Raw genomic sequence first — 12,854 nt, forward strand, 5'->3', positions numbered from 1 at the left:
GCGGCGGTTCCGGGCGGTGGCGGCGGCTCCGCGGCGCCGCGCCCTGTGCATGGCCGTGGCGCCGAGCATGGGCCCGGAGCGCGTCTGTCCCCGGGAGCCCGGGCTGCCGGAGGGCCCTGACGGCGCGGCAGGGTGGAGCGGCGACGAGGAGGAGGACGAGGAGGAGGAGGAGGAAGGTGGCGGAGGGTACTTGTACCAGCCACTGAGCCAGGAACCGGAGCAGGGCCCCGGCGAGGCGGGCCCCGGCCTGCAGGAGCGGCTGCAGGTACCGCCCAGGGCCTCCGGCCGAGACGGGGTTGGGGGCACCCGTGGTCCCGACCCCCGCTGCCCGCTTTTCTCCGCAGATGCTGAGGCTGCACCTGCCCGACCCGCCGACGGACAGCGAGGAGGAGGAGGACGACGTGGCGGAAGGCGCCGCGGCTCAGAGCAGCCGCAGCTCCATCCCCATGGATGCAGGTAACGGCGTGTTCGGCAGGGCCCTTTCGGGGCTCCGCCGCGGTCTCACGCCCTTTCTGTTCCCAGAGCATGTCGAGCTGGTGAAGAGGACAATGGCCAGCGTGAAGCTGCCTACCCTGGGCATCCCCGCCTGGGCCAGCCAGATCTCGGAGGAGCAGTGGAAGGACGTGGTGCAGCGCACACTGCAGGCCCGGCAGAGCCTCGGTGGTCCCCGGCCCGAGTGGAAGTGAGAGCTGAGCTGCAGCACAGGAGCTGCAAACCCCAGCCCTCCCTCCACCCTGCAGGCACCCGCTGCCTCCAAGCCAGGTGCTGACAGGACTTGCCAGTATCGACCTTCCAGTTTCTCCCACTGACATTGTCTGATTTACCTTCCCACTCCTCTTTCCTGGTTCTGGCTGGTGCATAAGTCATTGTGATGTCCTTGTGTTGGCTTGCTCTGCCTCTGAGGAGCCTGACTGGTTTCCATACCTGTGTGCATGTGGGGCGAAGGGACTTAGCTGGCTTTGCCCAGATTCCCTCAGGACAAACACTGGACTTGTCCCTGTGCTGACAGTACCTGAGAAGTCCCTCTCCAGGCTTGGGCCCCTTCTCCCAGGACAGGGCCTGTGTTGGAATATCAGAGGCAGAGCCAGATGTGTCATTCCAAGAGACTGGTTTTATTTAGTTCTGTACATACAGGGACATCTGTACAAAATCCAACACTTTCATACTATGTAATGCTCTACTGAAAATAAAGTACACCATATGTACATATAAACTGTAAGCAGCTTAATACTTGTGTCCAGGGGGTGAATGCAGTAGTTTTGCTTGTTCCCTTGGGAGGAGGGAGCCAGGTGAAGTGGAAGAGGCAGCTCCAGTTCTGTCCATTTGGCTGACATGGGGAAAGGCATAGGCAGAAATGAGCAGCACTGATGCTAGAAACCAAGTATTGAGCAAGGGGCAGCTGTAGTGTGGCAGATACAGATCTGCCAATGAGCAATACATGTGGTGAGAGGGTGAGCACACTCCCCCCTTTCTCACATGGTCCCCTTCTGAGGTGTCCAGGACACTGGAATGAATAGGCAGCAAACAAAGGGTGAAGGTACTAAGCCTAAGTTCCCTGACTCAGAACAAGACACACAAAGCTATGAGAACACTGAAGCTGTACAGCACGTAGTCATGATGCGTTAGAGTCCTATCCCTGCACATGGCATGACTCCAGCAGCATTCCTCTGGCCAGGCTCAGGGGCTGCCAACAGAGACAGCCCATCTGCAGGACAGCGTCAGCCTCTGCACACCATAAGTCTCTGTTCCTTCTGCAGGCAGAGCAGCCTGCAGCAGGGAAAGGCTGCCCAGCAGCAAGCAGGCTTGAGTGAGGGCACACCATGCTGTAGCAATCTAAAAATGAGGTGTTGGCTTATAGCACAATGCTAAGAGCCAGTTGGAAAGCCTGCACCGAAAGGAAGAAGCATCTCGCCCAGCCTGAGCCCAGCAGTCCTCATCTCCACTGTGCCACTCCGGTGCACCATCTGGCATCACCTGGTGCATGTCTACATGCTGTGCCAGGCGTGAGGTAATTGATTGGCAGCTGATAATGAGCTTGGAGTAATGTTCAGTGTAAGCAATAACCTCCCTGAGGTGTTCTAAAGTCTCCTGATGAACTGGCCTGTTGCGGAGGGGAGGTGGGGTCCTGCATGACTGGGGGGATCTCACACACGCGCTCACCAGCTGTTCCGAAGAGATGGTGGCACCCCTTGTGAGGGCTGAGCCGAGAGAGACCTACACAGGGCAGGGATGCAGGATACAGAGGTAAAAACAGCCTGGTTGGGGTTGGAAGGAAAGATGTGCTGCACACCAGCAGCACATATTAGAGAGGATAAACCTCTGACCTGGGAATGGTTTACTAGTGAGGACAAGCAGATACACCAGAACCTTCTACAACATTCCACGATGCTGCAAACAGTGTCAGGCTAGCACCAGTGCCATAAGCTCCCTGCACTACTGCAAACCCACTTAAGCTTATGTGTCAAGAAAGCAGGTACAGCAGATAAGAAGCAAGGAGGACTCCCTTTTCTATCACAAGGCAGCCTCTGAGGTGGCACCTTGGCCTGGCACTGAATCTGCACCACAAAAAATAGGGGTGAAAGCTGGATCACAGTAGCACCCAAGTGCTGCACAAGCCCCTGGGCTATCAGCAAGTGTGTTCTAAATGCTAATTTAGCAGAGTCCCTGATGCACCAGTAATAACTAACAAGGGCCTCAGCTCAAGGGCCTCAGCGGGTGCCAAAGTAACAGGGAAAGGTGAACTTTGGTCAGAGCACCCATGGAAGCAATTCAGCAGTAACACTTGGCCATTGATCATGACAAGGAGACAACTAAACACTCAAACTCAGCCACGCCCCATAAGGTGTATCCATTGCTTCCGCTAGCTTGCAGAAATGACTTTAGCAGCACAAGCTTCCTAGAAACCCTGGCCACTGCAGAGCTAAAGGTGGGATACAGAGACAAAGGGAGAGCTGCAGGAGTATTTTAATTGAGCAGGTAGAAGAAGAAAGCAGAATTCAGTGGCTGACACCTGTTACAAAGCAGGAAGTTAATTCTGGGCCCACAATTAACCCAAGACATCGGAATGGAGATGAGTCAGCACAGACCAACACAAATAGCTGAAGGAATCACTTTCCCACAAGAGAGCTTCTAAGGATGTCTGAAAGGGAGGGCAACAGTATGTAGTGCTTGCACCCAGCTTTACTGGGGGTGGCAAAGCACTGAACCCCCCACTCCACTGACAGAGGAACAAAACAAGAGGCTTGGAAAAAAAGAAAGGTGGAAGTAAACATCTCCTCCACTGTACGTAAGACCCTTCAGCTGTGGAGCTGCACACCAAGGCAGCAAAGCCTCCACAAGCTCTGCTCCTGCCTCAAGCTCAGCCTGACCTCTGAGCACCACAGGGCTCAGCTGCACAAGCAGCACAGGGGCAGGCATGGCAGAGATGGGCACTTGGGGCTTGGAGCAGTATGCTGAGCCACGCATGGTTGTCTCTGGCCAACAGAGAGCCTGAGCAAGGCTCTGGCTTCCAGGCAGAGTAAGAAGAGGTGGCAGCTTGCAATGAAGTGAGTCCTGCCTGGACTGATACAATCAGAGGTCAGGCAGGCTCCCTTCATGCATGCACAGCCAAGGTGAAAAAGCAGGAGGACATGACAGTGGTGAGATACAAGTTATAACATAAAACCAGATCTACCCTGGAGGTATGCAGATGGAGTGGAGGACAGGCACAGCTCACCATGTTCATTCCTTACTTATACATGAGAACCGAGTGCATTTCCATGACCCCTGGAGAAAAGGGATGGGGCAGAGCTTCTCGGGCCAGCCCCTGAGCCCGTCAGAGAGCCTCCTGGCTTGAGGTGAGAAACTCTTCTGCTCTCTTGTGGGCCTCCAGGGCTTTTATAGTGTAGACGTCCTGTGGAAGCTCAGATTTCCGGCGCAGCAAAACTTTGTCCTTCTTAATGTCTTTCAGCATCTACAGACAAACCGAAGGAGTCAGGGATCAGTAGCAAACCCCTTCACCTCTTCAGCCTCTGACTCCAACAACTCTAGAATATGCTGGGTGACACTGCAGCATGCTGCAGAACAGTCTAAGAGCCAAATACAGACTTAAAGGACAGAAAAGTCCCACTCGCACTTTTTCCAGAGTGGGAAGGTTAGAGGGAAGATTAGATAAACTCTACTCTTCAGACTACAGGCTGATCTTTTAATGATCAGGGATGAGAGTAGGGTCATTTACCCTCAGAACACTTGGAAAGAGCCAGTTCTGGCTGTTGGACCCTGGACTGAGAGCAATTGTGGAAGGACTCTAGTCACCTACGCACCTGCACAGCCTCTGTCTCCACTGTTTTCTTCAGTAGCTGTATATCCTCTGCAGTCGGGGTCTCTGTTTCCATACAGCACACAGAAGGCAAGGGTAGAGGTGCATAATACATGGGGTACTGCAGACAACACAGATAACTGGAGAGTCAGCACTCCATACAACACCAAGCCTTCTCCCCCAGCATCCTAACATGACATGGCACACTTCTAGCTGCCCTCTCTGGCCCCCACAAAGGTAGTAGTAGGTACACAGACAGGAAAGCAGCATCCTCTCCTACCCATTCCTACCAATGCCGTCTGAGTCACAGCACACTGCATGCAAAGCGGCAGCTGAGAGCACGGCCCATAAACATGTATGTGCATTACTTAGAGGTCAGTGCTACAGAAGGCCAGGCTGATAAAACACTGTCAACATTCCCAAGACACTGGGTTTTGGGAGGGACAGACCACTGCTGCAGCAGTGTGCACAGGACTGGGATCAGGTGCTAAAGCCTGCTCTCATGGTCTGAGAAAGCAGGTTAAGACCTCCAGCACATTCTTGTCTCATTCATCCTAGGTTCTGTTGTCACAGAGTCACAGATTATGCTAAGTTAGAAGGGATCCACAAGGATCATTGAGTCTAACTCCTGGCCCTGACAGGACCATCCCCAAGAGTCACATCATGTGCCTGAGAGCATTGTCCAAATGCTTCTTGAACTTTGGCAGGCTTGGTGCTGTGACCACTTCACCGGGGAGCCTGTTCCAGCACCCAACCACCCTCTGGGTGAAACACCTTTTCCTAATATCTAACCTAAACCTTCCCTGACACAGCTTCAGGCCATTCCTTCAGGTTCTGTCACTGGTCACCACAGAGAAGAGATCAGTGTCTACCCCTCTTCTTCCCCTCATGAGGAAGTTTTAACTGCAATGAGGTCTCCCCTCAGTCCCCTCTTCTCCAGGCTGAACAGACCAAGTGACCTCAGCTGCTCCTCATACAGCTTCCACTCAAGGCCCTTCACCATCTTCATTGCCCTCCTTCAGACACTCTAATAGCTTAATATCTTTCTTATATTGCAGTGACCAAAACTGCACACAATATTCAAGGTGAGGCTGCCCCAGTGCAGAGCAGAGCAGGACAATCACCTCACTTGACCGGCTGGCAATGCCTGATGCCCCCAGGACATGGTTGGCCATCCTGGCTGCCAGGGCACTGCTGACTCATATTCAACTTGCTGTCAATCAGGACCCTCAGGTCCCTTTCCATGGCACCGCTTTCCAACATCTCATTCCCCAGTCTGTACCGGGTTGCCCCATCCCAGGTGCAGAATCCGGCACTTTCCCTTAAACTTTTTATGGTTGGTGATTGCCCAGTTGTCACCCACCTGAGGGTTCAGTCGGGCCAGCTCCTCTATTTTCTGCCACATTTCTTCTCGTTCCTTCATCCTGAACCTTCCCCTACAGAGAGAGAGAGATCAGGTGTGAACTCCTGGGGAAAGTGCAGCTTTCACTCACTGGATGACAAAAGCAAGAGACAGCAGAAAAATGCAGGCAAGGAGAAGAGCTGCCCTGTCCTTCAGAGACCCCCTAATTCTACCTACAGGTGACATGAGGCAAGAATAGGGGACAAACTGCAACTAGCAGAAGGTAGGCAGGCACACTCCTCACTCACCTCAGAGCACATGGTGGCAACAGTGGGCTGCACAGGTACTTTTTCCCTGGCTTTGTGCAGCAGGAGTGGACCAGAGTGTCTGGTTTCTCGGGTAAAGTAATGACACTAGTCTGGATTTCAAAGACACAGTTTCCTGGTGCCCCACAGATGCAGAGGGACAAAATGACATTTACAATAGAGCTGGAGTTCCACTGCCCACTGTTACCTCTGTCTCTAGCCATAACACACCAGAGAGCTGCCCAAACCCCCCAGGCACAGCTCTTGACCTTGGTACAGACTTTGGCACACATTTTAAGTGACCGTTCAGCAGGGCCACTTATAAATCCCAGGGCAGTGAATGTTCCCAGCAAACAGAGGTAAGCATCCACCACCCCTTATTCTCTTCTACATTTTAAACACCTGCACTAAAATCTCAGCTTTATTTCTGATTTTAACTATCCGGCTTTCATCCCAGCTAGAAGTCTCTTTAGTGCCCTATCTATCCATGCTAAGGAAGTTCTTTTACTCTGTAATAACATCACAACATTAACACAGAGTTGAGCCTTCTTGTTCTCACCCAGAAAGGCCTTCTTATCTGGGTCCCTGTGGCAGGGAAATCCAACTTAGCTGAGGAATTGTATCATGCTCACCACAGTATAATCTCAAATTATGCTGCTGAAAGACATTTTCACATCCTGCACACCAAGCTTTCAATTGACGTTTTACCAGTTTTGGTTATCCAGAACTGCCAAAGGTATATCCTTGATAAAAATCCAACACAAGGTTTTCTGAAGCCTAATTAGGCACAGAGGCACACTAGACCAAAAAAAAAAAAAAATCATCTTAACATGAGCAGAAAACAGTGCAGCTCTACTCATCCATTTATTGGACAGCTCTGAGCTGCTTGTTGAGCTTTTCCAGAGCAATCCTCCATCAGCCACACACCAGGGTAGAGAACAGTCACTCTCAGCAGGTCAGCATGAGTAGAAGCTAAACAGGGAGAAAAAGCTCCTAATGGAAACACCAGGTAGATCTTGTAGGAAATGTGCTGTCACTGACTGAAAATATATATGCAGATATTTGTGGGCTTCACAAATGCCCTAAAATGGGAAAAAAAGAAATCTTGCTTGCTCCCATTTTACATGTTAACAAAACCTTAATTTCTCCATAAGCGGGTTACCCATCCAAAGCTCTGATTAAAAAATTAACTTCATTATTTACTACTATTCCACAAAACAATGAAATGTACCCCAGAGCTCCCCACTCCCAGCAAGGATTAGCCCACCACCAGCTTTGGCTCATTCGGGAATGAGATGCACTATTTTCTGTCACTAAGTCAGAAGAAGACCGTTGAGAAAAAAAAAAATCAACAAAGTTTCCTTCTAGCTTACTGGACTGACTCAGCTCACCAAGGCAAGCTATACAAGCACCAAAACCAGCAGAAGGAAGCAGAAAAAGTGAAGTTCTTTCCTCTTTACAGCACCATGGCACAGGTACTTGCTGAGCTCAGATTTTATCTCCACCATCTGCTCTTTGAAATTGCAGGAATTATTCCATCTTTATCACTGGAAAATTGAAAGCATCCTCTGGTATGAAAGATGCATTATGCCCACTGCTGCAAAACTCTTTAGAGTTTTTTAAAGCAGTAGGATTCTACTGGCATCACTACAACATTTGTGAGTCGGTAAATATTTCCATGGCAGAGCATAAGGATCTCTGCAAAGCTGAGTATCCTCTACATTGCAATCTATTTCCTTATGACTCTGTCACTCTTTTCTAAGCTACCTGGTTCAGCAGGACTGAAAGAATTTCTATCACGGCACACATTTTATCTCTTCTCATCTCTACTCATAGTTACTGCTGAGAAATCCTACTTTTTTTACAAAATTACTTGTACCACCTTTCCATTTCCCCTCTGCCAACTGGCATCTACCATATGTTACTGTACCCCAAGGAGACTTCAGGATGAGCTCAAGTAACTTGACAAAAACCTGTTACTCACTTCTGCTTCTCTGCCTTGTATTGCTGTGTGCAGTCATCAAAAAGCTTTTGGTTCATCTCCATGAAGAGCTTCAGTGCATTGTAAATCAGCCCGTGGATTGTTCTGCAAAGAAATGAGGAAAGAACAAGTCATGGTGGGCAGGTTCTGAGCCCTGAGTTAGCAGCAGCAGCACAGACAAGAGGTAACAGCAGCAGCAACTCATTCTATATCTGTGTGACAAAAGATTTTTAAGCATTTCCAGCTCCTACCACAGGAAAACCCCTTCCACAAACAGAGCAGAAACTACACCACAGGGAGAAAGAGATGGAGAAGAAAGAGAAGACCACTGGGGCAGGTCTGCTCTACCACAGTCAGAGTAATGAGTGCAAAACCATGCATTCCTGTATTCATTTCTTGTAGTTAAAAGTGGGAAAGGAAGGATGCTAGGAGCCTGTTCAGGGCTGTTCTCAAGGGGGCTTTAGTGCCTCACACAGTTCACCTCACATATACAAAATTACTTTTTTGGGCTGCCCAGTATTTGGTCACGAGCTTTGTCACTGAGCTGCCCAAAACACAGGGGCAGCAGCCCTGTAGAGATGGGAACTAGCACAAAGAATACCACAGAAGAAAAGTCAACTTTGTGCCAGCGATTTATGGATAGGTTGCACTGTGTATGAGCTCCCTACAGGACAAAGACTCTCCTGGGGAATAAAAACAAGTGTTGAAGCTGTCTCTGAAAGACCTGACCCAGAGGCTAAAGATGAGACTCAGAAGATTGAGCTCTGTGCCTCCACCAGTTCTACAAATGGAATAAGGAAGAGAGATGCAGCCACGCTGGACTTAAGCAAGCTGTCTGACCAAGGAGATGAACTATGGGAAGGAAGATGGGCATCTGACATACTCAACCTGCCCTGTTTTAGCTATTGCTAAAACAAAGACAAGGAGAAATAAGAGGAAAACACTTTCAGGACTTCTTCTGCCATACCACTGGGAAGCAGACAAGAAGAAAAGACAGAAACAGCAGAATCATGAATCTTGACTGCTGCAAGGACACAGTACTGGTGAAGGGTTTCAGACAAGAACATAAAGTCCTTTTCTGAACTTTGATCAGGAGGGGCAGAAACACTGAATGAGAGAGTGTCTGAGCACATCTGTCTGCATGCACATGTGCACACACATCACACGTATGTGTGCATCTATGTGCCTGTCTGCACATGTGTGTGCCTGTTGGTGTCTTTGGGTGTTTCTGTGTGGTCATGTCTGCACATTTGTGCCTATTCCAGACTTTAGAGCACCCTTGACTGGTGGCTCCAGTCTGTGCTTTCTGATAGAATGGAGAACAGACTAGTGGGGAGCTCTCTGCAAACAAGCTCTACCTCACAACTTTGTCATTGCTACCACAGTATACTACTGAGCTCTGGACTTGCCTAGCCTCCCTAAAATTAATTATTTTGCTTTTTTCCACCCTCTAGAATAGAGGAAGATGGCTTTTTTTTTTTTGGCCTTCTTGTGGTTTTTGCTGAAAGACTTTAGGATCTCAGCTGTGGACCAAGTATTTTTAGCTGGTTCATTATAAGGAAGTGTGTTAGATTAGATTAGCTAAACTTGAATTAACCAGGTAAGGAATCAAGTGAAGGAGAAGTCAGTAGAAAAGAAGCTGATAAAAGAACCATAAAACAGAGTAGTATCTAGGAATCAGACACAGGGGGCAATATTTGACATGGACAGCTGCCCAGTTAGTTCTGCTTCCTCTATTCTTCTTGTACTCAAGGAGTCAGGCACTGCATCAGCCAAGGTCTCTGCTCATGGAGAATATATGGGCTGGACATTAGCTAAAAAGCAGACAGAAGTCAGTGGAAAAACCTACAGCACACCTCGGAGAGACCGGCAACATTACTGACAAGCAGGTATCAAAAGCTACGACTCGATGGCCCCCAAGGCTGGTAATTGCAGGTGCCTCAACTCGTGCAGAAGCAGGCCTCTGTGGTCTGCCGTGGCACTTTTCCATGCTGATATTACTAACAACCCCCCTGCTCAGCACCTGGTGCCACTGAGCGCCATGCAATGTTGCACTGCAGCAGCATGCCCCAAGATTGCCAGTGGGTCAAGCAATCCGGCATGCACAGCAAGTGCCAGGGTATGTGGGAAGACCTACTTGTTCCAGTGACTCTTGGAGTTCTTGTAGAGCGCTGGAAACATGATCGGGAGAATTTTGGCTGCATTATCGCTGATCAGGCTCATGATATATTCGTTGTTCCAATAGTACAGCGCTCGCTCTGCCACCTGCAGTGGGAGAGAAAGCCATCCTTGAAAAGGCTCCTTCCAGTAACACCTGTGGTGCACTCCTCCCCAGTCAAGGAGCCCACATGCTTCCCCACAGCACAGGCAGCAGGGTTGACCTTCACAGACTTCTACAAGGCCATTCATCCCTGCTTCCCAGCCTTCCTTCCCTGACCCTCTGTCAGACACTTCTCATTTTCCTGGGAAAAACATAATGTTCTTGAATAGACAAGCCTACTGTCAATATACTGATGACCCCAACACCCTTTACACAACACTTGAGGACAGTAATGTCATCTGCTCCAGGTCCCAGTTCAGACTAGCACCAAACCTCCTCCATTTCTTCAAACTGTCTTCTGTAAAGTTCCACTCCTTCCTGGCTTTTCCCACAACAGACTCTCTCAGGGCTTTGAAGCATGCTTCAGTCACTAGTCCCACAATTCAACCCCCTGATTTAGTAAGGGTGAAAATATGGAAAATCTTGGGGCAGCCATCCTGCTCTAACAAGACAAACAAGTTTAACAAGTTTCCACACAGTGACAGACTCAACCACAATTCTTCATATTTACCACAAATCTGGGCAATGCAAGCTAATTTTTGCATTTAGCACTAGCTTGAAAATGGCTTAAAAAACCTAGGAATAGAAACATCCAGACTCAGTTTTATATTTCAGATGGAGAACTAACTATATGCCCTTAACATATTGTTCTACATGAGTAAATGAAGGGAAACTCACCTTGCATTCACTTATCTAATGTTTGGTTTTCCAAACACTAGATAAGCTTTTGTTTGCTGGATTAACAGACAACCCACTCAGAGAAAACTCACTCCCACCAAAGTGTTCAGACTTACTAAGAATTCAGTTCCTAATTTTGCTCTCAGACAAGCTGCAGACATAGAGACTGTTCAGTCTGACTGTATGAGACACCTTTGGGGTAAATTTTCCTAGGCTGTAACGTGTTTGCAACTTCTCCAGGCTTTTCAGTCTTGTTTTTCAAAGAGTTTGGCAGCAGATGATGGCTGCTATCAAGTACAGGATGTCTCTCCTGCAGCCTTTACCCGACTTTATTCAATTTCCTTAGTTCCCTTTGGTAGCTCTCTCCATGCCCTAAGGTCACATTAGTCTTTGGTTCCCATCACCACACCAGTAATCCATGTCCAGCTGATTTCCATCATGCTCCCCTAGTCCTTTACAGGAAATTATCTTTTACACACACGTGACCTAGACTGATTTTATTGTTGGGTTGTAAACACATGACTTTGGACCTCCCTATACCAAAAGACAGATTGAAGCCAGTCTGCCTTACTATGCAGTCACATTCATTTGGGAGATGGCTATGTCACTATTTCTTTAACACCCCACCTATACCAGGGTCAACAAGCAAGCTATCTTCTTCCTGGGCACTCTTCATGGCAATCTAAAACACTGAGCCAAAAACACCTGCTAGGAGCTACTAGCAGGTCCTACCACCCTGTACATTTTAAACCTTAAGACTACTATCCACAGAGATTATTTCAGCTTCCCTTCAGTGAGAAGAAGGAAGAAGCAGACTCCAGCACTTTTTTAGTATACCTCATGCTTTACCACCTATGCCAGAATAAAACAAAGTACCTTCTCTGCACAGTCTCCTTGGTTGGCCTCCCTCCAATACTGCAAAATGCTTGGTTTACTGCAACAGGGGGACACTGGATAGATCTCCTGTCTTTGCTAGCCAAAACAGGAGGTGGCAGAGCACCTGTGCTCCAGCTCCAGCCTGCTGCAATACACAGTGCTGAACAGCACAGAACAGCAGGAGGGGCTCCACTGATATGCTTTGTTTTCTCTTTGGATGAGCTTGCTCTGTGGTTGTGGTGAGGATTCTCACCACATCACCCCAATACTCACCCTGGTCACACCTCCACATGCCACTGATCCACAAACACAATACCAAAAGCTGTGGTGTCACCCTCACATGCCAAGTGGCTTACATGTCAGTGCTCTATCCCCTCCCTGCGCTGCAACCCACCTGGAAGTGTGGGCTGGAGACACACTTGGCCAACTGCCTGAACAAGGGTTCCATAACTTTCACAAACTCAGATGGCTCAATCACGTCCAGGATCTCCTCCAGCTCATTTAAAAACATCACCTCCTTGGGACTGTGAGTTTTCGGCCAGAACTTCAGCAAGCCCACAATCACCTGAGTGGGGAGGGTACAGAGACAGCGTTAGAGGATAAAAGTTAACACCAGCTGCAAAATAAATTTTTAAGGATCTGGTCACAACAGCAGAGGGCAGGAAGTAACAGAACAGATTTTTTCAGAAAGTCAGGGTGGGTTACCAGGGAAGAAAGAAGACAAAAGCCCAAACTCTGCCCAGTGACATTCATGACAGCAGCTCTGCCTAGGCTGATACAATTCCATACTACAAGCACAAAACTTATAACCACTTTCTTTCCCCAAACACAGCTTAACACAGAAGGCTGAAACTGGATTGGGCAGCAGCTGGCCGACAGTGCAGAGTAACCATGGAAGACCAACTAATAAAATGGGAAATGCTACAGAGAAGGTCTCTGAAGAGTCATTATTCAAAACACCTCAGACCTTGAACACTGGGGAGCAACAAATAAATAATGCAATGGATGGGTTTAGGACAAGGAAAGTAACCGGATTATGGTTACACAAAAGTAAC

General features: G+C 48.7%; 2 protein-coding genes across 3 annotated transcripts in view; one reads left to right on the plus strand and one right to left on the minus strand.

Moving 5' to 3' along the window:
- The first annotated feature begins 8 nt into the window (after positions 1–8).
- Positions 9–1,210, plus strand: MEA1 (male-enhanced antigen 1). Its single transcript, XM_017818927.1, has 3 exons — positions 9–265; positions 345–456; positions 523–1,210. The coding sequence occupies exons 1-3, from the start codon at positions 50–52 to the stop codon at positions 684–686; spliced, it is 492 nt and encodes a 163-aa protein (XP_017674416.1). The 5' UTR covers positions 9–49; the 3' UTR covers positions 687–1,210.
- Positions 1,092–12,854, minus strand: part of PPP2R5D (protein phosphatase 2 regulatory subunit B'delta) — a 28,155-nt gene continuing 16,392 nt past the window's right edge. For both annotated transcript variants that reach the window (XM_017818924.1, XM_017818925.1), the window contains exons 11-16: positions 12,194–12,364; positions 10,063–10,190; positions 7,929–8,030; positions 5,661–5,733; positions 4,302–4,418; positions 1,092–3,952 (exon numbers count right to left, since the gene is read on the minus strand). In XM_017818924.1, the coding sequence (XP_017674413.1) occupies positions 3,815–3,952; positions 4,302–4,418; positions 5,661–5,733; positions 7,929–8,030; positions 10,063–10,190; positions 12,194–12,364 (729 nt within the window). In that variant the 3' untranslated portion in view covers positions 1,092–3,814. The remainder of the gene's footprint in view (positions 3,953–4,301; positions 4,419–5,660; positions 5,734–7,928; positions 8,031–10,062; positions 10,191–12,193; positions 12,365–12,854) is intronic.

The sequence above is a fragment of the Lepidothrix coronata genome, unplaced genomic scaffold, assembly GCF_001604755.1.
Source record: "Lepidothrix coronata isolate B3197 unplaced genomic scaffold, Lepidothrix_coronata-1.0 Scaffold71, whole genome shotgun sequence".
NCBI classification, from domain to species: domain Eukaryota; kingdom Metazoa; phylum Chordata; class Aves; order Passeriformes; family Pipridae; genus Lepidothrix; species Lepidothrix coronata.

Excerpts from the sequence above, each read along its gene's own strand:
- MEA1 (XM_017818927.1), top strand. The coding sequence starts at position 50 with ATGGCCGTGGCGCCGAGCATGGGCCCGGAGCGCGTCTGTCCCCGGGAG. Across the intron at positions 266-344 it reads GCCTGCAGGAGCGGCTGCAG|ATGCTGAGGCTGCACCTGCC; the intron begins GTACCGCCCAGG and ends TTTTCTCCGCAG. Across the intron at positions 457-522 it reads CTCCATCCCCATGGATGCAG|AGCATGTCGAGCTGGTGAAG; the intron begins GTAACGGCGTGT and ends TTCTGTTCCCAG.